The sequence below is a fragment of the Acipenser ruthenus genome, chromosome 17, assembly GCF_902713425.1.
Source record: "Acipenser ruthenus chromosome 17, fAciRut3.2 maternal haplotype, whole genome shotgun sequence".
In the NCBI taxonomy this organism is placed as follows: domain Eukaryota; kingdom Metazoa; phylum Chordata; class Actinopteri; order Acipenseriformes; family Acipenseridae; genus Acipenser; species Acipenser ruthenus.
This window is the reverse complement of record NC_081205.1, coordinates 20,942,614-20,967,267: the sequence shown is the minus strand read 5'-3', so window position 1 is coordinate 20,967,267 and position 24,654 is coordinate 20,942,614. Positions and strand designations below refer to the sequence as shown.

General features: G+C 38.9%; 1 protein-coding gene across 4 annotated transcripts in view; it reads right to left on the bottom strand.

The window, feature by feature from the left end:
- Window positions 1-24,654, bottom strand: part of LOC117423322 (rho guanine nucleotide exchange factor 4-like) — a 165,505-nt gene that overhangs the window by 136,635 nt on the left and 4,216 nt on the right. For 3 of the 4 annotated variants that reach the window (XM_058990110.1, XM_058990114.1, XM_034038875.3), the window contains exon 2: window positions 17,657-17,692. In XM_058990110.1, coding sequence (XP_058846093.1) covers window positions 17,657-17,692 — 36 coding nt within the window. Of the gene's footprint in view, window positions 1-6,916; window positions 7,316-17,656; window positions 17,693-24,654 lie in introns of those variants that run through there. The other variant, XM_034928633.2, reaches the window with a different exon arrangement.

Sequence of the window (24,654 nt, the reverse complement as noted above, 5' to 3'; positions counted from 1 at the left end):
GATTGCCTGCTTTCAGTGGCATCTGAGCACCAGAGAGTTGCTAGTGCTCTTAAGGGATTTTCAAACCTTGGGTTAGTAGTGCTTTACAAGTTACATTCACATTGGCAACCTAAAGTGATCACAATAGAACATGATGCTGCATACTGTTCACATTGTTTCACATTGAATAAACCTGGTATCCCATCATATTACCTATTAAAGAAAGGAAAGAAACACTTTTTATGTGTTCTTTCTTTCAGATGTCATTTGTGTATTGGTGTCATTTGCACGATTTGATTTATACTGGAAATTCTATTACATAAGCACTGAACACATTTCAAGAAGTGTTTACTTGAAATATCAGGACACTGTTAGGCGAACAGCATATATTAAAAAGGCATGTACTGGACTTTCTGTGTCAAACTGATTTACTCACGAGAAATCACGTTTCAAGATTTACACGTAACAGCATGAGTTACTACAACAAACCAATGAATCCCTTAACACCCCCGACTGGAGGTATGCATAAATACCAAGCCTGCATCTTTTCAATTGAAAAGTAATGGATCAAAACTGCAACATCAGAAACATAACCATACTTTAGACAGGACTACTCAGGATAATGCTTGCTTGCAAGGTTGCTTAGTTATAGACGCAGTTTTGGAGACTAAATGTCCCCTTTTCTTAGTAGGCATGTGCTTACCATACTCTCCATAGGTCAACTGATGATGAATGTGACACACACATGCACAAAATATCTTCCACAAGCACAGGTTTTATGAGTGTCATATCTATTATCAGAAATGTGTAATCTGACCCCACCAGTGTCTGACTGTCCTGCCTCATTTCTCCTGAATGATGACTCAGGGCCTGTGCAGTGCAGGCTTCAGCTGGTGAGACTCACAATGGCCAAAAATAAAAACATGCTGGGGTTCTGGTTGCTATTGATAAGCTCTTGCTATATACAGAATGGTTTGACGTTAGTTACATTTTCAGTTATCGATAACTTGCGAAAAATTATCACAATAATCACAATTCTCTTAAACTGCTCTCTCCTACAACAGAGGGGAAACTGAATTAAAGCCATTTTTTCCTGCGCCCAATAAAATTATAAGTAAATTATCCAACAACCACCCTGCTTTATAGACAAAAAGGTGGACAAGTAGGCAGTATGTACGCAGGAAGAGATATGAATAGCTGTGATGCAAAGATTATCAATATTCATTATATTTAGTACAATATATAATCAAGACAAAGTTGTTGTTTTTTTCGCTTTTCTTATCTTTAAATACAAATTACTGATTAGAAATAAAAATAAAAAATATACTGTACAGCTGCAGCCAAAGGTTTTGCATCACCCTATAGAATTAACACATTTTGTTTCATAAAGTCAAATGAAACCTGATGAATAATGTTACGTTAACATTGAATTACATACCGCTTTGTAGTTTTCCATATACTTAATGAAAAACGGACACAAATTTAAAAAGGTGACATTTTGAACTCTAACATGAAATACTGTACTACTATGATGGCTTCTGGTAGACTTTTGCAATATCATGTTGTAGTTTCTTTGATAACAATCACATAGTTTTTTTTTTTTTTAATATTATGTCTCAATCCTAAAATTCTAGGTGATGCACATTTTTTGGCCATAGCTGTACAGTGCTTCTGAATTAAGCATACAACCTGAACGTAATAAACTACACTGCTTGCTCTAGTAGAGGAGGCTCTTCATATTGCAGAACTGCTCATTGTTCCCATAATGCTAATTCAATTGCACCTGCAGAACACTTTCTTTATAACTGTCGTTGAAAAGTAGTCTGCAGGGGCCTACTGGATGCATTCTGAATCCATTTTAAGGCACGTATTGCTTGAAAAGTTATATAACTGCACATATGTTAATAAAATGAGATCCATTTGGGTGATTATTCATGTTGCTTTTTTCTTCACCTCAATGAAATTAGGCATCAAAGTAAGCAATTAATGGATATATTGCTACATAATTCACATGATAAGATTACGGCAAATATCCAGCTGTAATACACAGTCTCATTAACGTTGTTTACAAACAGGCAAAGGGAAGCAATCATATCGTGGATCACTTGTAGTTACCTCAGTACCCAAAAATATGCAATTTTCTTATAGTGTTAGGGCCAGTGCTAAACCACAGTTAGTTTGGTCCCAAACTGATCTATTCTGAGGCCTATTCTGATTTTGACGGGTAAAAAGCCTTAGAGGCATCAAACTTTTAGTCAGGATTGTTTCCTGCACATTTCTGGTTTGGACCATATCCAAGTCGCAAAAGTTGCACAAACCAAGTCAGAATCTGAATATTGTCTCTTTAGCACATTCCTCTTTATTCTACAGCTTGTATAAAACAATACAGATACACAAGAGGGGGGTTGTAAACTTTTGAGTATCCGTTCAACTTCTGCCCCATTTCTGACCTTTCATTTTAAGCCAGATGGAAGCCACACAGCTGTGACCATCTCTGTAGTATCTCCCTAGACCAGCATGTTAAAGGTCACTAATGAAATTCTTTTCAGGGGTGATAATGGATAACTGACACCTAGGACTTCACAACTGCTTTTGACACGGAAGGACATTAATGTATTGCTGGGCCACCTGTCCACCCAGGCTGGTTGCTCAGGATCACATCCAAAAAATGTTTTTTGGATATACATAGCCAATGGCAACTGGTAACCACAGTCTTTGACTGGTATTCCAAAAGGTGGATACAAGAGGTCTTGGAGAGAGTCCAGCGTAGAGCAAAAAAACTACTAGGGTGAAAAAAACAAAAAGAGTTATAAAGACGAGTGCAGCACAGAAACCAGGACCAGAGGACAGTTGGAATAAAGTGGAGACAGAACTGGGACAGCAGGTAGTACACACTTCTTTACACAGAGTGGTGAGGGTAGGGAATATTTTACCAACTCACATTATTGACACTGAATAATTGAGATTTTTTTTTTTTCTTTAAGACCCAACTTGAGTTTCGAGATCAACCAGCTCCAAGGAACTGGACGAGCACTGACAGGTCAAATGGCCTACACTAATTTGTACATTTTCTTATAGTCTTATAGAGAAACAGAAATAGTCATGAGTTGGAGCTCTATATGGCTTTCCCCACTATCACTGATTGAGCTTGGTTTTTATTAAACCACAAAGATCAATTAAATAGACCGCATTAACACTGACTGAACACTTTCAACTTACATTCAAAATACCACTGTCAAATGCAATTGATTGTCCAGCTCTTCTAAAAATTAAACCGTGCTAGTATTAAAGATTTGGAAAATAACTACTGTTGATTCTGTGTCCGTGGTTTCTTTGACAAACTAGTGTTTTCTGACAAATCCACAGTTCTCTGTGTACTCCAACAAATCCACAGTTCTCAATTGCAGTGAAACATTAATCCATTTAAAAATAAAAGGATCATGTCAAATATTAAAACTGATTATCCATTTGGAGAAGGGCACATCATTTTAACATTTTACCTGAATTCATTATTTAATATCTCAATTTAAAGAGATGCAGCACATGCCTTTTCATAGCTGCTTCCTTTTAACTGAATACAGCAGCTGCTAATGTTTTAAAGTAACTGACATGAATACAATGAGAATTTTCCACTAGACATCAGCTACATTTACAAGTATACTACCAAGTGCAGAGACTTTAAAGTGCCAAATTCCTGCAGCGACCCTGGCACAACCTTTCTTCCTTGTTTTTTTAAACAGTTGTTCATGGGACAGAAGCAAGGGCTGCGTGGAAGAAGTTCAGGAATTGATAATAGAAGAGAAGTGCTTTGTGACTTCGGGATGAGTACAGGGATTCCCCTTGGCTCGTAAAGAGTCGCCCTGACAGAGGTGACCAAACCGATCAGCCTCCGAGGCTGGGAAGCAACCGATACTTCCCCCCAAAAAAAGGGTTAGATAGATTTGGCCGGGGGTCCCTCTTGTCTCATGGAGAACCTTCCTGGAAGAGGACAAACAAGCGCGGCTGGGCTTCCAAGGTTGGGAAGTGAGCTTCACTTACCCCTAGAGGGAGACCATTGCAGAGGTGGAGCAGTTGTAGAGGTTGAGCGGCATAATAGAGGAGGAGCATAGTGGAGGAGGAGGGTAGGATGGTGTAAAACAAAAACCGTAAGACAGAGAGCAAATGCATGACGGGATTTAAATAGGGGTTTAGCAGATATTATGAGCAGGACTTAATGAGGGGAGGAGTCCTCGCTCCTGCCCCCCAAACCACACTAAGGTTACAATAACACTGAAGCCAAAGTGATGGCATCACTGACTGCTGGCTAGGTAATGTAATAATGAAGTCAACTTTCATCAAACATTCTGGCAAAATATTAAAACCATACTTCTTTGATCAAGGGCCAGCATCTTTTAAAGTGCCTGTGACCATCTTTTGCATTTTGAAGATAAATGTGGTTAAGAGGAGATTTATAAGATATTTTCCTTGAACCACCATGCTTGATATAATATCCCATACAATGGGGAAAACAGTGGTGCCTGCTCTACATACTGTATGTACTTCACTTCACCTACATTGACAGCTCATCCAAATGTGATTGAATTTGCTATGTATGTTCAAGGGAACACATTTTTGCATCTTTAATTCAACCACGCTAAACTACTAAAATGCTGCTTGCATAAATTTACAGAGTAGCAGGGAATTTCCTTTGCGGTGCAGACTTGTAGAATTAGACAAATATGGACTGAGGTGGTTTAATCCATGTGAGTGATAATGGCAAAACGGCAGCTACCATGGAGCAGAGGACTGTTAAGTTGTCATGAAGTTTTTAATACCCAATAGAGCGATTCACCAAAAATCTGTGTTTCTAAAATTGTAATCCTGGCTGGCACTGTCCACAAACCATTCTTTACGCTTGTTCCCTGACAGCTGAGAACTCACATGGAAGCTGTTTCAAATATGCCACTGGGATTTAAACGTCTTTGAATCTATTTTGATTTGATTTGAACCAAGGCCTGCTTGTACTTTAGTTTTTATTGTGATTTATCGTGTAGTCCATGTCTCCGTATTAATTGAAATTTCAAGACCCACGAGTGAGGTATCCAGTATGTATTTATAAACTAAGCCTGGTGATTTTTCACAGTGCAATGGCTTCCAGTCCTCGCTGTATATTAAATATCTGAAACAACAACAGTTCGTCTTCAACCCTCTGCTGAACTGCATTCCGTATGCTGGCCATTCAATTGGAAAGTCTGTGTGTCATATTTCTGAACCCAGAACAAATTATCTTTAAGGCAATGCTTTGGCGTTATAATGGTAACGCAATGGTTTTAAACCAGGTACTAAAGTGTTACAGAACACCCTGAAGTGCTTCCAGAAGCGCATTACGTTACCTTTGGTGTGTCCTGTGTTGTCCATATTGAGCATTGCATTTTTAAACATACTGTTGACTCTTTCCAAACTTATCAACACGCATCAGGGGTCATAAATCAGCTGGTGAAGACATTTCTTAACTTTTACTCAGAGAGAGGGAAGCTGAAAAGAGGGCAGATCGAAACAGGAGACCTAAAGGAGACGGGTTACTGATATCCTGTCTGAATTTCACCAATGGTCTGGTGTCTTTGCTTGGGAGATTTTTAAACTGTCACTCCTTGAGCTTGTATTATTACCTGGAGGATCTTCTGGTTGCCATGTATCAGGTATCTGTTGTTAAGCACAACCTCTATCTGTAATGTCCAAACATAAATTAATATATACAAGCCTGAAGTGATTGTGTCAAGGTAAATCAGTAAACATCAGCAAAACCATAAACAAAACGTTCTTTGCAGAATCCTGTTTATGTACCTTACAGGATGTACTTTCCCAATGCTGTTCAAAAGCTGATGGACGGGTGTTCAAGTCTCTCTACGTACTGTCTGGGGCAGGAGGCAGGTCCCAGTGACAACTTTTACAGAACTGAATACACCTCAGGGAATTACGCAATTACACAGATCTGGCAGGGATGGAATTATTCCGTAAATACAAAATACACCCTATTTACCGGTGCAGGGCTTCTGCCCAGTCACAATGTCATAATTACAAGTTTAGACTATAAAAAAGAGTTATTTTTAGTTCTACATTTCACCCTGTTCAGTCCAGCTAAACCAAGGATCTGAATGTAATTTGCTAGAAAATGATCAGAAAATGAAAAAAAAAAAAAACTAAAACATGCTTTTCCAGTGCATGTATTGTACTTTAAGAACATTATGTACAATGCATACCATGCTCCTACTATGCCTATGTGGTAAATATATTTATAAAATACATGATTGCAATCTTTAGTCATTTATACATTTCTTGACTAAACTTTTAAAAACTGCTTTTTTCTGTTTACAAACCATGAAATATTTCCATGAACCTTTTGTATATGTCTTCCTCTCGGATAAGCCAGTGTTTACTGGAACCCCACTTGCATATCAGGAATGTGATATTTCTCTTTGCAAAACTGTTTCGAAAGTCATGCAGAATTAATTTAAAGACCTCTGCACCATACACGAAACAAGCAACTTGCTAGTCAACAGGGATCAGCAAATTTCCTATAAACTTTTCAAACTTTGTGCTGTCGCACGGCAACATCCATTTGAACAGAGCAATAGGTTTGCTTATGGTCTGTCTTAACATGGGTGGAATAGCAGAATCTCACGGTTGCTTTACAAGTGAATCTAAATTCAACTCTGAAACACCTTTTTGAAGTCTGTCTCCGGTCCAGAAATACACATCTTACAGTGACATGTTACTGCTGTTTTCTGTGCTAATTTAACCTGTTGGCACAATTGTTGACTAACTTTGATTTATCAAGCCTTACATAACATCTGAAGCATTATACTACTCAATTAATAATAGAAATCCTTGGCTCCTATACATCCTGTAATTGTATAACTAAAGCATAATGCTGTAAAGCAGAAATTACTCCATTTACCTGTGACATTTTTTGTTCAGTCTTTGAAAGACATCTTTCTAGGTATCTCCTTTCTTTTGGTGATTGAATCCAAAATTACTTTAATCCATACTTTGCTTCATTACCCCTCTAATGTAAAAAAAATAGTTGTTTTTTTAAAATTAAATAAACAAAGACATAATAAAGAAAAATGAAGCATGTCCCCGCGAGAAATAATTTTCTTCAAGTGCCAATCAGATCTTTCCAGTGCCTCGGGTTGACGGTGTTATCTGACAGGTAAAACCAGTGCATAACTACTGGCACTAACACAGAGACTCAACCCCCTCTGGCAAGAAACAGGAACAGGAAAATTCAAAACCCACATGTAAAGAGCTAGACAAGTACAAAGACGCCGCACAGTACACCTTTACAGGGCAATGAAAAGCAGCACAAAGCAGGGACATCTTTGTTTTGCACAGAACCAAATGAAAAGTACATCCCTCACCTTTATTTTCAGTTTGCGTGTTTAACATGTTTTTGTCAGTTAAAAGCCTGAGGTACTTCGTGAGAAGCTCCAGGAGGTCTGGTTTGGGCACAAAGAATACTCTATATAAACTCCTATTGCACTGCATGCCAAGACAGGCATATTAAAAACGGTTACATTGAGAATGTCCCATAAACTGTAACATTGTAAAACTGTATTCTAATTGAAAGGCAAAACTCATTGGGAATAGCTCAAAACATAACATGAGGTAATGTGTATTAATTAAATCATTATTAAATGAGTCATTTTATTCATAATGCACTTTGCAACTAGGTCAAATTACCCTTTTGTTCGCTTAACACTGACTAGTATTTTATTCCAGATAATTTGATATGTGCATTAAGACATTTGCTATTGCAGGAATTTGATACTTTTAATTTTCACATATGGAAACTATACAACAAAAGTGTGCTTTTATGCTATTCAGAGGGAGCGATTTGAACCTGCATTAATCGTTTTTTATTAACAGTAATAGGAGTTACTGCTTCTTATGTAGCAAAGAAGATCTTCTTCTGATGTTTTCAGAACTATGATCCAACACATACTGTATCACAACCACTCCTCCCTGTTGGGCTGTGGACGCCCCGACTCCTCCCTGTTGGGCTGTGGACGCCCCGACTCCTCCCTGTTGGGCTGTGGACGCCCCGACTCCTCCCTTTTGGGCTGTGGACGTTCGGGCTCCCCCCACTCAGGCGTAGGACGTTCGGGCTCCTCCCACTCAGGCGTAGGACGTTCGGGCTCCTCCCACTCAGGCGTAGGACGTTCGGGCTCCTCCCACTCAGGCGTAGGACGTTTGGGCTCCTCCCACTCAGGCGTAGGACGTTCGGGCTCCTCCCACTCAGGCGTAGGACGTTCGGGCTCCTCCCACTCAGGCGTAGGACGTTCGGGCTCCTCCCACTCAGGCGTAGGACGTTCGGGCTCCTCCCACTCAGGCGTAGGACGTTCGGGCTCCTCCCGCTTGGGCTGTGGACGCTCAGGCTCCTCCCGCTTGGGCTGTGGAGGCAAAACCAGCAGGCATTCTTCCTCTGCTGGTGGAGACGGGGACAGCAGGCATTCTTCCTCTGCTGGTGGGACTGCTACCTGGGCTGCTGTTCCACTTATAATTGCCTCCAGGTAGCTGAGGACCAAACCCACACCTTCCTCCCAGGTGCTTACGGTCTGCTCCCTTGCATAAGCCTCCCATCGTTCCCTATCCATAAACTGCAGGAACTGGACGACTACTGGTATAGACTGGGCCTCCAGCCCAGCATTTTCCAGCATCCAGTCCCGCACTTTGATGGCGTCTTCTGCCATTTTTTTTTTTTTTTTTTTTTTTTTATATATTTTTTTTTAAATCCAAAACTGCGGTTCCTGCTCTGGCCTGAGTCCTGGAGGCGCTGTCGATCCCACGCAGGACACCACGTGTCACAAAGACGGCCAGAGTGGGTGGCGTCAGACCAGAAAAGGATTACACTGAGACGGTGGTTGTGATGAGCTGAGTGCAATGGCTGCACTCAGCGTTTAATAACAAATAAAAGGTTTTAAACAGTACACAAAACAGGACACGGCACTTGCGCCAAAATAAACAGACATACAAAACGACTAAACACTAAACAGACGGTGCAGGACAGACGAACAAACACGGTGAGTGAAAACACTTATCTTTACGCTTTTGCTTGCTTTTGCTTGCTTTTACTTTCTCCTTCTCTCTCTCCCGTTCTCCACTCACCGAACACCAACCCTGAGTGCAAGAAATGTGCGTCTATATATACTATTGTGCTGGGATTCAATTACTAATTAATTATTCACTTGAATCCCAGCACGTGAATTAATTCTGTGCAACCCCGTGCTCACATATTACATTTAACCAGCACGTGAAGTGATTTGTGCTCTCCTCGTGCCTAAATACAAATCTACACTTTTTAAATACACGTGAAACACAGACCCGTTTATATCCCGTGTACCAATCTATACACCAACATTAACACACGCACGCAACATACAAATGCACACAGGGACGGGGCACATTGCCACAAGGCTATAAACAGACTTCTTCACATTTGTAATAGGAATGAACTGCACCTTGTAGGCACAGAATTAAAACAGGTGGAGTCAAAGGCCACACAAAAAAGAGATGTTCCAACCAGTCTTTTCTAGTGTTTGTTTTAGGTTATGTGGAACTGTATTCCCCTATGTTTAATACTGATGACAAGACAGATCCCATACATAAGCAGATAGACCTGTTTCAATAACACTGCTGCGCTGTCTTTGCTCAGAATGTTTTTTAAGAGCCACTTAGTCTGAGATATGTATATTGCAGGCTTGCACAGCAGCCCAACTGTGAATTTAACAGCTGCATGGTCACCACGCATAAATCCTAAATGTCAAACCAGACAAGTGGTGCAATTTACCTGTTATGTAATAAGAAAAAAACAAGGATACTAAGCATTTCATTAAACCCCTTTAGAAAAGGCAGTGGTAATAATATATGTTAAAACAAGCTCAATACCATTTACCATCAAAATATAATTGAACTGTTATATCGAACAAACAATAGGGAGCATTTATATTGATGATCTTCCATACATTATTATGCACTAAAAGGAAAAATGAATAAGAATCACATCAAATGTTGGCTGGTTTGCTTGATTTAGGTCTGTGGTTGTGAAAATATGGCTTATCCGGGTTAATCTTACTAGGTTGTGACAGTTTATATTTTGGTGATAAATCATATCACTATTTAATTGAAAACCCATTCCTGAGCCAACTTGAAATATTGTATTATCAACACGTAAATTGAGAAACAGCTTGCAAGCCCCTTCCTTCACAGAGAAACAGGCAGGGATTTGAAGTGCTTACATGTCATTTGTGTGCTGTCACAGTGACTGCAGGCTTAGAACCTGGCAACAACACAAACGTACTCTGGCCTTCATGGAAAAACTGAGCCTCAGAGAAAATATGCAGCAGCATCCATGTTAGGTTAGGGGACTGGAAAGCTAGTTTTGCCCTTTTTTGTGTTTCTGCCAGATTGTTTTTAACCTAACAGAAGTGTCATGTGGACATGTAAGTACAAAAGGTATGAAACAGACTGGCAAAAACATTGCAGACTATAATTGCAGTGTTGGTGCGTGTTTACAGCGTAACTTTTGATTTTATAATGGACCTAAGATAGTTGCATAATTGCGTACAATTTTGCATAAATACCCTGCAGCTCAACAGAACAATCGGCTATCCAGAAGGAATAACACTGTATTGCTTATAAATTTATTTCACAAGGAAGGTATAGGTATTATCAGTATTTTCTGTATAAAGCAGATCTGACAGGCTTCGATAGAGGTACAACTGGAGCTTGGTTACCAGCCATTTCCGTATCCAAAAGTGCACAAACTTCACCGCCTTAACTAAAAAAAAAAGGCTATTTCTATGATTGCAATACAGTTTTGATATGTAAGAAACTGTTCTGGACTGTTCTCAGTTTTTTTTTTTTAACAGCTGTCTCCTATAGAAGAGTTTCATAAATATAAAACAATTCAAACACCTTCAACACTCATCGCATATATTGTTTTATTTACATTTTTCAAATGGTTTCCACTGCTTTCTAATCAAGAAAAGCCCTCCATTTTTAGAATCCAAGTAGCTTTACCCATTACAAAGTTTGACGATGCACAGTACATGAGCAGACAGTTTGTTAGATGGTCATTTCAGCTTTGATGCTTTCCAGTTACAACAATGCCTCAAAGGCAACACTGGATCTTGCCAAAAGATAACTAAATAGGGGGAAAAGATTGCTTCCAGGAGCAAAGCTCTCTGAGTTTCCTTGATGGGAAACTTGGTATGGGTAGGGAACATCAGACTTATCTTTTAGTATTCTTCTTCTTGTTTAGATTCACTTTGTATCATTTTCTGTTTCCATCATCACATCCTGGTGACTTTTTAAAAGTTTAAAACACCCCTGTGACTCCAATAAAGATTTCAGAACAATGCCTTAACTCTATCAGATTGCAACCATTAACCTGTCCCACTGCAACACTCTAGATTAGTGGTTGGCAAATGGCGGGCCAAATCCGGCCCGTGGACAGGGATGCCTCCTGACAGGGCTGTATCAAGGGTTGAGCGAGAGTGGAACTTTATTTTAATATTACCGCAAGGGGGCTGTCACGGTGGATTCTCTGTATGACCTTCATATATTTCTTGCAGAAAATTAAGTGTTTTGCAATATCGATTCCAAAGTACAGTACTTGCTGATTGTGATGATGCATTTATGCCTCGCTATGATACTGGAATCCTCATATGATAGACAGGAACGCAGAATAACATAAAACACAATTCAAAAGCAGCATACATTTTTTTTAAATGCTTCATTGCGTTATGACACATTTAATGATCAGCTTTAGAACACCAGGTGTGATAGACGTGACAGCGATACATAGGCAGTCCTCCAAAGATTCTTGTGTCAGCCTGTTTCGTGCATCTGTTTTTAATATTGCATTAATTGTGGAATAAGCCGCTTCACATAAGTAGATTCGAACATGGAGAGCACAAACAGAGCCAACGGTAGTTATCTGTACATATACAGACGTGCTCAAATTTGTTGGTACCCTTACAGCTCATTGAAATAATGCTTCATTCCTCCTGAAAAGTGATGAAATTAAAAGCTATTTTATCATGTATACTTGCAGGCCTTTGGTATGTCATAGAATAAAGCAAAGAAGCTGTGAAAAGAGATGAATTATTGCTTATTCTACAAAGATATTCTAAAATGGCCTGGACACATTTGTTGGTACCCCTTAGAAAAGATAATAAATAATTGGATTTTAGTGATATTTCAAACTAATTGGTTTCTTTAATTAGTATCACACATGCAATCTTCACATGTAATCAGTCATTCAGCCTATTTAAATGGAGAAAAGTAGTCACTGTGCTGTTTGGTATCATTGTGTGCACCACACTGAACATGGACCAGAGAAAGCAAGGAGAGAGTTGTCTGAGGAGATCAGAAAGAAAATAATAGACAAGCATGGTAAAGGTAAAGGCTACAAGACCACCTCCAAGCAGCTTGATGTTCCTGTGACAACAGTTGCAAATATTATGAAGAAGTTTAAGGTCCATGGAACTGTAGGCAACCTCCCTGGGCGCGGCCGCAAGAGGAAAATCGACCCCAGATTGAACAGAAGGATAGTGCGAATGGTAGAAAAAGAACCAAGGATAACTGCCAAAGAGATACAAGCTGAACTCCAAGGTGAGGTACGTCAGTTTCTGATCGCACCATCCGTCGCTTTTTGAGCGAAAGTGGGCTCCATGGAAGAAGACCCAAGAGGACTCCACTTTTGACAGAAAAACATAAAAAAGCCAGACTGGAATTTGCTAAAATGCATATTGACAAGCCACAATCCTTCTGGGAGAATGTCCTTTGGACAGATGAGTCAAAACTGGAGCTTTTTGGCAAGTCACATCAGCTCTATGTTCACAGACGAAAAAATGAAGCTTTCAAATAAAAGAACACCATACCTACAGTGAAACATGGAGGAGGCTCAGTTATGTTTTGGGGCTGCTTTGCTGCGCCTGGCACAGGGTGCCTTGAATCTGTGCAGGGCACAATGAAATCTCAAGACTATCAAGGCATTCTGGAGCGAAACGTACTGCCCAGTGTCAGAAAGCTCTGTCTCAGTCGCAGGTCATGGGTCCTCCAACAGGATAATGACCCAAAACACACAGCTAAAAGCACCCATGAATGGATAAGAACAAAACATTGGACTATTCTGAAGTGGCCTTCTATGAGTCCTGATCTGAATCCTATCGAACATCTATGGAAAGAGCTGAAACGTGCAGTCTGGAGAAGGCACCCATCAAACCTGAGACAGCTGGAGCAGTTTGCTCAGGAAGAGTGGGCCAAACTACCTGTTAACAGGTGCAGACGTCTCATTGAGAGCTACAGAAAACATTTGATTGCAGTGATTGCCTCTAAAGGTTGTGCAACAAAATATTAGGTTAGCGGTCCCATCATTTTTGTCCATGCCATTTTCATTTGTTTTATTATTTACAATATTATGTTGAATAAAAAATCAAAAGCAAAGTCTGATTTCTATTAAATATGGAATAAACAATGGTGGATGCCAATTATTTTTGTCAGTTTCAAGTTATTTCAGAGAAAATTGTGCATTCTTCGTTTTTTGTGGAGGGGTACCAACAAATTTGAGCACGTCTGTATAGGCGAGGAGTATTGCAAGTGGCCCGCTCTGCAGCTGCCCGCGGGTCATTTGGCCCGCCATCAAATTTAATTGCCAACCACTGCTCTAGATGATCTAAGAAATAACACGTACTATTACCAGACACTTACAGCAAACAAAGTACTTCTTTTATCCTCTAGATGAGGGGTTCTCAACCTTTTTTTATTACAACTATAATTACTGTATCATTAGAACGCTCACCGTGACCCCCTAGAAAGTTTGACACGCCTTCCCCCAGGGGGTACTACAGTGGGAAAGGGGAAAGGTGGAAAGGGACAGAGATACACTCTGGGGTACCTGATGTATAGTTTAGAGTCAGTGGAATCAAGGCTGAATAACAAAAATGAAAGAACCTTCATATATACTGTATACCCTTATCAGGCTTGTGAAAATGCATGTGTCTAGAGTGTCAAGTAGAAATACATATATTACAGTGACCGTACTGTAAACACTGGACAGGACCAAAAATCATGGGCAACCTAGGTACTGTAGGGTTTGGCCTGACACAGTAAATCATGGTAAAGGTAAAACTGAGAAACTGTAGGTTAGTGCCTTTTCAGTGTACATCATGGGAAACATAGCAATGGAGAAGAGGCATACTGTTTGGTAAAGCACAACGCATATACAGTAGATGCACTGCCTAAACCTGGGAAAAACTGGGTAAACTGAACAATACATTTTTTTTAAAAAAGATTAAAATTGAGCCGCTTCTGAAGTGTTCAAAGCAGATTATTAATCATGTAATTACAAGGAGCTCAAACTCAACTAGGAAAGCCTCTCTGGTGTTTAGAGCCAGTGAATGTCAGAGGTTCTGGGTACACAAGAATGGTATACGGTCCAAAAAGGTCTTCAGTCTGAGATACTGCAGAGAAAGATGTGTATAACTGACAGAACTGGTTTGAATTTCAGCTGGCCCGGCCATTCACAGCTGAAGTATGTTCTGTTGCTTATCAATAAGAATCTGCACTTTGACCAAAAGGATTTCCATTTAGTCTGCAGGAAAGTCATCACTATCAAGATGGCATCTCTAGCGGGAGATTAAACAAACATCTTGACAAGCTGCCACAGGCTTTGCAGAGAAGGTGTTGTTTTCATATGAAGTAGCTGGTCTTGGATGGGTCAAAAGTGGAAAGGGATTCCATGTATGATTAAACCTGCATATCATCATATTGGAATGTCCTGGCCATAATATAATGTGAGTCAATCGGGCATATCACTTTGGTTTATCAAATTTATCAAGCAGATTTTCTCTCCACTCATTTTCAAATAAAATCATAAGATTACAAGGTTCACATGAAAGTTAGTTGCTGCGCAGTTTAGTATTGTAGCACAATATTGCATACAGAACACCATAACGTGTATGCATACAGCTTTTAGATGTTTTACATGTGCAAAATCACAAAACCTGTATCATGTTCAGTTTTTACTGTGCTTTATTATCAATATCAGTGTGGTTGACGTCACCTGCTTTAAAAAATCATACACAGCACCCACTTAATTCCATTCAGCTGCAAAGTCAAGTCAAAGCAGTGACATCACAATCTGACACCTACCTGTGCCAAATGGTATTCTCTTCATCATACTTTCCTCTTTTTAATAAACATCACACTCAACTAAACAAAGGTTGGTCATGAACAGAAAAGGAATATAGCTGGATTTGAACGTATGTTAACAATATATATATATATATATATATATATATAATATAACATTGGTGTAGGACTACTAGTCTCTGTGTTATATCACACCACTTATAGTCATGCTGATATTTCCTTACACACAGTCATTCGGTGTCCTATAACTCTGTATTTTGCCAGGTTGATGTACATTTGTAAACAATTGTACACTCACAGGGTTGCTGGTTTGCTTTATGCCTTTCCTCCCCCTTGTCTGTTACAAATAAAATAAATAATTGGTACTCTTTTGGACAGCTGTTCCTGTTTTATCCCCAAACTGACAGGATCTTAGTTCAGCTTAACAATCAAACCTGCAATTCAGTGTGATTGGTTGGGCAGGTCCTTATGTATCAAATGCCAAGTATACAACCTAAATCCCTATATTTTAATAAATAACTGTAATCACAAAATGATAATCAGGCTGGGTTTATGTAGGATAATTGCTTTGTCAGATAATACAACCTAATGATTTTATATAGCTGAAAAAAGCACAATGTGTTATAAAAACTATTATTAGAATCAGGATAAATAGTATGCTGATATTGAAAAAAAAAACAATTAAATGTAGCCCTTCTACCCTTAAGATTAAAAAGTAAAAAATATTATTTTGCATAATACCTATGGACCAAGCACAACTGAAATCTGATATTTTTTTGTATTATTCAAATACAAATTTCTGTATATAAATATAACATGAAAAATGCTTTCATATAAGCAGTGTGGTACTGTACAATGGGCCCAAGATTTGAATCCAGTCTTTTTTTAATCCAAGTCGAAAGGAGATAATTACACGTTACTATTGTAAATCGGGTATAGTGATGAAACAAGATGAGCCTGCTTGAGAGACCTTATTGAATCATATTACTGAGTTCTTTGGTACTAGTTTTGTACAGTTTTCAACAGGACTGGAAATCTGGCCTGAGATGTGTTAGGTGGAATTTTGAACAGGGGACTAGTTTGGTCTAGGCAACAATATGGTTTCTGAAGTCCACAGAACATAAAGGGGGGGAGCAATTATTTTACATGAACACTGCTGTTAAGATCTTGAGGTTGTTTGAATAATACCTCAAACTTACTACCTGATGTCAGCTCTAATGTACACGTATAATGGTACTGCCTAACTGTAGTACCATTATACAATAAAAAAGGTTGACCTTTGCGAGGACAAATGTAATGTTTCTGTGGATTCATTAGGTGGGGTCCTCAGTCAAGATGACAAATCAAGCTAAGAAAGTTTGTGAACCCCTGGCCTAGGGGACTGAAGCATGGAGAGCTGTTCTACAGCTTTGTGTCTTCAGAGACAAAGTGAAAAGCAGTTAGGACACTAAAATTGGTGCTAAAACCTAAAACCAGAATTGTATTTAACCCTTAAATACTAAGCTTTTTAAGGACAACAGAATAAACCCTTTCCTTGATGTCCCTGTTTCACCTATCCTGACACACAAGGAACAGGCGGTACAGAGCTTGTAGTCTTTAAGGAAGAGGAATTCTCAGTTGATTTCTTTTATTTACAGAATGTCAAACAGCATGTCGATGTATGACTCAAGCAGATAAGGATGATTTCCTTTGAGTTTGCACATTGTAGAGATTTGATTTACAATACGGGTACCACACAATGGAGCTTTAGGAAGGAAGAATCTGAAAGTAAAGATCTGAAACATCACAGATAGAGAGCCTCAGGTTCAACAAGTCCACTTGCATACCTTGCAGGCCAAAGCAATCTGCATGTTCACCATTCTGTTCAGTGCAATCTGCCCTAATATCCCACAGTGCGTGTTACATAGTATTTGAGGTGAAACTATTGCAATGCTGCCCCAGTTTGACGGAATTATACAGTTGTTGTAATAAAGGTAGTTAACCCCATTATGCACAGACCAGGAACACTTCATTTTTAAATAACAAAATCAATCACCATCGAAAGTAATCAAGTGTATCCTAAAGGAGAGTAGAAAACCTGCCCATTCAGAATCCTGCTGGAGTTTAATGCTGGCGCCAACAGCAAAAAAACTTTTGATTAATTTGGACCGCTGTCAAAACCGTCATGCTTCAGGGTATGGCTTGCCAATCTTGTCTCTAAAATCAAGCTGATATAACAAAAAGCAAACATGTAAGTCAGAAGGAGAAGAAAACAGGACAAATTGGCAAACGATACCCACCCTCTTGCTGCAATGTGGGAGTAGGGGAGGTGGTGGAAATTATAATATGCGTAAGTACAAAGGGTGTGTATCATTCCTGAAAAACAAAGTTTCCCAATAACTACTACTAATGACCTGGAACAAATAGCAAATAAAACTCAAAACCAGTCCTTATTACCTTTTTAATTTAGATTTAAAAAATTTTAAAAAAAAGATCTTACCTGTTGACAAGTAGGCGAGCATCTCAAAAACACCCTCTAGGAAAAGAAAAGAAAAGAAAGCAGTCTGAAATTGGCTTCAATTATTGTCTTTATGATGCTTATGGTCTTACAAAAATGTTACTGCACATTTCTGGTAAACATAACTAGCATTTCTGTATAACACCTGAGCACAGAGGTGCTTCCAAATCCTGACATGATTTTAATTTACACATGAACATGGTAGACCAGCAGATGGACATGACACTTTATGGTACTACTGTGTGGTCCAGTGGTTAAAGAAAAGGGCTTGTAATTAGGAGGTCCCCGGTTCAAATCCCACCTCAGCCACTGCCTCATTGTGTGACCCTGAGCAAGTCACTTAACCTCCTTGTGCTCCGTCTTTCGGGTGAGACTTAATTGTAAGTGACTATGCAGCTGATGCATAGTTCACACACCCTAGTCTCTGTAAGTCGCCTTGGATAAAGGCGTCTGATAAATAAACAAAATAAATAAAAAATACAATGGAATATGCTTTTTGATTCTTAATGTGTTTTTAAGTAGTATCTGTGGACCACCAGCTTACACAGCAGCAGCTTTGAAAATGACCTTTGTGTTGCATTGTATCAGTAAAAGCAGAGAATGCTCTGTCTAAGGAAATGTGAGGCTTATTATTGTATAGAGAAAAAGACTGAAAGAACAGGTACAATAGAAATTAAAATTGAACTAGACAATTATAGAATACATAAAATATCTCAAAATCTCAAAGCCTTTAATCATTCGTAAACCATGCAGCGATATTAGGCCACAGTTTAAAGTGAGGGCAGACGTTTCCTTTACATTGAAAATATGAAGTCAGCCTCTGAAACAGGTTTTGAGACATGAACAGCAACAATAGCAGATTTACACAAACACATCGCTCCCCTTGCTGTGGTACTGAAAGTGTTACTGAACCCCCTGCAGTGGTAACAAGAAACACATTTTGGTTATTTTTTATTCACACATTATGGGTAAATAAACTAGGAATTTTTCTTCTAATGGTCACAGCGTATCCAGCTCATGCTCTCTCTTGCAGTAATGCTGATGTTTGGATTGGTGAGTGGTGTATTGTGGGAACAGAAAACCAGCGTTGTTGCAAAAGGGAGCGTGATTTGGATATACTGTGAATGCTCTCAAGTAAATTATGACCCATGATGTGTAATTAAAAAATGCAAAAGGGTTGACAAAATGATTGCAAATACAACACTATCATACAGACAACATGTTTCTAGTAAACTTTTGCAGGATGTTCTCTAACACTTGAATTACTAAATAAAATATCTTGTTTTTTTTTTTTCTCTTTCCGTCAACAGCTTTCCACATGACAATGACCTGGAAAACTGGGAAAGAAACATATATTTTAAAATAGACAAGGATGGTAGAAGACATTGGGCTATATTTTAATTATCTTAACAGTGGCGTATCTACATACAACTGCTCTAATATTAATTCAGCTCGAGGTGAACCTCATACAATATGCAACATAAAGTAAAGAGTTAAACTGTTACACAGCATGAACAAAATTACAGAAAGCACAGGTAGTGAGCAGAACTGTATCGGCCTTTAAACTTGGAGTTGTACATTTCTAACTTTGAAGCGTTACGAGCTGAAATGAAAGCCTTGGAAATCTAACCCTTTGTTCTGTGATTTATTTCCCCCAAAATCTTTCAGATGGTCTAAGACCAAAAGGTGTGTGTTTCTACAGAGCAGAGATCATCCCATCCGCACTTCACCTTTTTAAAAATGTGTGTGTGAGACAAGACGACAAGACTCTGCATGCCCAGCCTGTGCCGGATGACATACAAACTAATTCAGCTCAGCAGGTTAGGGATGTGTGCTCCAAAACCAGTGTTCACATCCAAGCCAACGTCAACATTAACATCAATGGGTGTGTCTGCTGGGTTTTTGCCTGTTCTCTTATAAAGGATTACTATTGAGATTTTACACATTAACGACTGGTTTCACAGACCCCGATTCGCACTGATGGGGGGACTGCCCGATGTTATATTTGGTAAAGTAGTCCAAGTGCTAATCAGGGTCTGTGAAACCAGCCTTTACTGCATAGTATAAACATAGTATACAAGCATGGTAAAACAGGCCAAGTTACTGTTTCAAATCAATAAAACTTGTCTAATCCAGACTCTCCACAAATCGGCATTCTGAAATTCAGCATACTTTTTGGGTCCCGACCAAACCAAATCCCTATTGAAATGAATGATGTGGTACCCTCTACAATCCGGAACCAGTCTTCTCTGGAAGTCTTGTCTGCCTAAAATCAATGTAAATCTGACTGTGCAGTCCGGCACCAAATCTTGTCATTTCAAAATGTATAATTACTATGTTGCAAAAATACACACATGTCCCATGAGTATGATACATTCAATTCTTGTTTAATTAATGGAGACAGTAAGCAAAATGAATACAATCCTGGGCATTTCTTCTAGTAGTAATAGAGTTTTTCAAGGTGTTTTTCAGAGTGGAGATGTGCTGGGAATAAGAGAGGCAGGGGTCCAGGGTGACTCCAAGGTTCTTAGCTTAGGAGGAGGGAGAGAGTGTGGTAGATTCCAGAGGAACGGAGATGAGAGATCAGAGGAGGGGGAGGAGGGAAAGAACAGGAGGTCAGATTTAGAGAGTTTGAGTTTGAGGTGAAGCGAGTGCAATATAATTTGTTTTTCACCCACTCAATTTCAAAGCAGCCAGTAAACCCAGTCTCTTGCTTGAGAAAAGTACACAACTGAATAGTTGGGGGGTAGGGGGTTGCCGATCAGAAATGGGGTGTGATGATGAGCAAGCCCATGAAAAGAAAGAATAACATAATAAAAAAACATGAAATCTTATACAGCATAAGATGAACTGATAAAAAATGACCAATATATCTGGCAAACTCTTAACCTTCTCAGTTTACTGACTAGACCAGGAGACTGTGGAATGCACCAGGGCATTTGAAAAGCTGTCAGGCAACTGGTCACCCAAATACAGAGCAAATTATACCACACTGGACTGCCAAACTGGAACTAAAGAGACCCCAAGACCTTGATATAACCTGGAGCTCCCCAGAACACAGGTTCAGAGTTCAATGTCAAAGGATAAAGGAGACCTATATATATTTTACAATACTAATCATCTACTTAACAAACGTGAATACAATACATTTATAACGTTTACTGCACTATACCATAAAAAGTAAAGCAAAGTACAGCAAATGACAAGGAGGCAAATCACAAATGATAACACACTGGAAAAACTATTAACCATGGTAAAGTATCGTAAATGCATAAAGCATGGGGAAATAATGTAAAATTACATTGCAAAATAACCATGATAAACTTGTATAATATAATAAATATACATAAACTCTATGGCAAGGTTATAAATGCAGACTTGTCCTGCACCCAGTTCTGGGTTTTAACCTAAATGAAGGTAGGTCTGAAACCTAGGATTGTATGCAGGACTAGTGTGAGTGTCTAACTTTGTTACAATGAATCCAAAGACAGTTTTATGTTGGTATCAAAATATCTCAGAGCATGATTTTGTATGTGGCCTGAAAAGCCCTCCAGTGACATTTGGCTTGTTGGTAGGCAACAATAATGTAAAAGTGGGCTGGAATTCCAATCTTGCCCAAGGGCACCCCACAGCCAGGCAGCTGCTCAGTTCATTTAGATGCTTCCACCTTAAGAGGCCAACCACAGCTTTGAGTAGACTTTACATATAATTAAGAAGAAATGACAATCAAACTGGTTCTTACCGGATCCCACACTATGCAGACTCTACCTAACAGCAGCCCCGTGCTGATTTAATTGCTTCATTTCCTGCCTGTTAAATGCCTTGACCAATGTAATTGATCTAAATTATAGCAATCAGGGAAAAAACAACCAATACTTTCCACCATAATACCCCATTTACACTACCTAAATAATTCATACACAATCCTATTTTATACATGTGTTTGGGTATCAAGACTTAAGGCCCAATCCAATTCACTTTTAACTGGGGTACACGTCTTTTAGAAACATACAAATGCATGTAATAAACAGACATCTTACTGATGATGTATTCATCCAACCAAAATAAAAATGGCTCCACATTGTTTTTTGTTTATTACATTATATTTCCAAAAACTATTGTCATTTGCTGTCATTTGCATGCTTTGCAACTTGTTACAAAGGGGTGACGCTATATTGCTGTCACCCCTTTAAGTGATGGGTGACCCCAAAGGTTTATAGGAGCTCCTTACTGTGGGAAGATAATAGGAGAGAGTGCACCAGGAGAGTGCACCAGGAGAGTAGACCTGGTCCTGAACATGTTTAGAGATTTTGTACCTACATGTAAACCATCTACATGTAAACCAAGAATGCAGTGAATCTTTAATGAGCTACAGTAGCTGGACAAGTGAGGTTTACCCCAGACGACCCTTACAAACACTAGCAAAGTTCGCTCTATGAACACAAAGCTTTGCTTTTGAAGGAAACCAATACAAAAAAGTGTCATTCTTTTTAATATATAATGTCACAGCATCCTGTCACACACTGGAATAACAATCTCAAATATTGGGCAGTCAAATAGCGGTTCACAGCTACTGTAGCAGTTAATGTAGCTGAAAATAGATAATTCCTCTTTAAATACATTTAAATGTATTCCTTAAATTGGTCATGAAGTTCATACCTGGACTGACACTAAATATTCAAATATGTATCATTTAGTGCATTCTACACATCCCACCAATTATTGGAACTGTGTGGGACCTGTTCCCAGGGTGTCATTACTTAGTTGTTTTACTGTAAATTCATACCTCTCTGCTTCCTTTAACGTCAATGTAAAAGTCTCCCCCACAACAATGCCCTGGAGCAGGTTCAGTCCATAAACAAATGATGCCTAATTTCTTAGCAGCTCATTTCTACTCAGCTTGTCATTAAACCTGCAGGTTGCCAAAATGATGTTTAACCCTAAACTACAATCCTGTATTCTGGTAAATGAAGCTATTACCTTACACAGACAATACCATCACAGCATCTGCACTGTCCCTTGTTAAAGATTACGGGCATGACCTATGTTTTAGATATTTCTTAAAAAAAAAAAAAATCATATAGCCAGCCTGTCTTCAGAGCTCATTCCTTTAAGCCCTGGGATTAGTCTGGTTGTTCTTCATTGGACTCCCTCTTTGGTCCTGTGGCGACCACAACTGGACACAGTACTCTGAGTGCGGTCTCCCCAGTGTGCTATACAACCCACCATAACATCCTTGGATTTGTACTCTACACTTGTAGCTATATACCTAAGCATTCTGTTTGTCTTTTGATTGCTGACAGTGATGAGTCTATTACAACACAACTGTGGATCAACACATAGATGAGCAAACAAGCTCTGTTTAAAAATAGAACGTGTACCAGTCCTATCTATACTCACAGACTGTCCAGAAGTAGTTTTAAAGTGGGTTGCTGCAATCAATATGTTCTGACATAGACATCTGCAACTTTAATGTTTGTTGTTTAGTAATTTTATTAAGTTGCTATGACTTAAGACTTAATAGATATTCTCCATGAATTAATATAATACATGTATTATTGTTTGCTTGCTGTAATGCTTCCAACATTACCTTTAAGTAAATCAGTGGTTCAGGGTTGTCCTGTGTGTGTGAGTGTTCCAGTGAATTAATGTTACATAAGTCGAAGACCGGGCAACAATAATAAATAAAGTCACAGACACCTAGCCAGCAGATTTACACCTGTTTCAACTAGCACCCAAAAGATGTTCATCTTTAAACGTATGTGAGAGGGCCTAAGATATCAATGACCTGACAAAATAATTCCATATATCTTTACATGTTGTGCACTTCCATTCTATAGAGGTCTCATCTGAGAACGTTTGAGAAAACCTCTTAGAAAATTGTGTCTATCAGGTCATTTCACCTAAGAAAATGCTAGTGGACAAATAACCAAGGAAGTGAAACAGTAACAAAAAGGAAAGGCATAAAAATGTCCTTGAGTCTTGAAAATGTCTTTGAATCCAGTATGGTACCAGATGTCTTTTTTTAGTGAAAACCCATCTTTTCTAAACATTTATTTCAAAACTGCAGGTGATATACCGACATAGTGAATGTAAGTTATAATTAGTCTGGTAAAATGTATAAGTATTTCTACAATCTGTTATTCTTAAAATATTTTAGATTCCGGTTCTGTTCGTCCCCCCTCGCCCAACCCTTTATAAATACAGGTATGCAAATAAACTATTGACAGTCCAAGGAGAATGAACTTTGCAGATCCCTGCTAGGCAAATGCTCAGCACTTCTACATTCCTCAGGGCTAAGTTTAAAATTACTGACTGCTGAAAAACCACACCCACTTGTACAAGTGTTCTGTATTGAGACAGGATCCTCTCTCTATATACAAAGTGAAGACTAAATGTAACCTCATAGACTTCTTATGAGTATTGTGCCAGATTAAAAATGTGGCTTGGCCATTTGACAACTTTGCCTAGTGCTTGTGTGGCTTGTTTTTGGGCCAGTGCACAAAATCAAGCCAGCCAGTAAAGGCCTCATTGCAAAGATTACTTTGCAATTCACTTTTTTACAGGCCTGATTTTCTCCTATTGTCAGCCAGGTATATTTTTTGCTCTGAAAACTTGGATGCAACGGCGGATAGTGTTTAAAAATACATTTAAAAGCAATTCTAATTGTACTGATACAGTTCTTAAATTGGTGACGAATAAAAAATAACTGAGCGTTTGTGATTCATAATTTTCTTGGATGCAAGCTCCAGAAAAAAGACAGCGGGAGGATAAGATATACTAGACAGGGCATCGTGGTGATTGAAGTTCTGCGCTGGAGATGACCTCATAATCAAAAGGAACAGAAAAAAACATGCATGATAAAAATAGCCAAAAAAGAACCAAACCACCAAAGACAACATTTACCTGTTTTATATGCTTTCAAAACAAGCCAACTTTGACTGGAAAAACAATTACGGGAGAATAGCCTAAGTCGCATG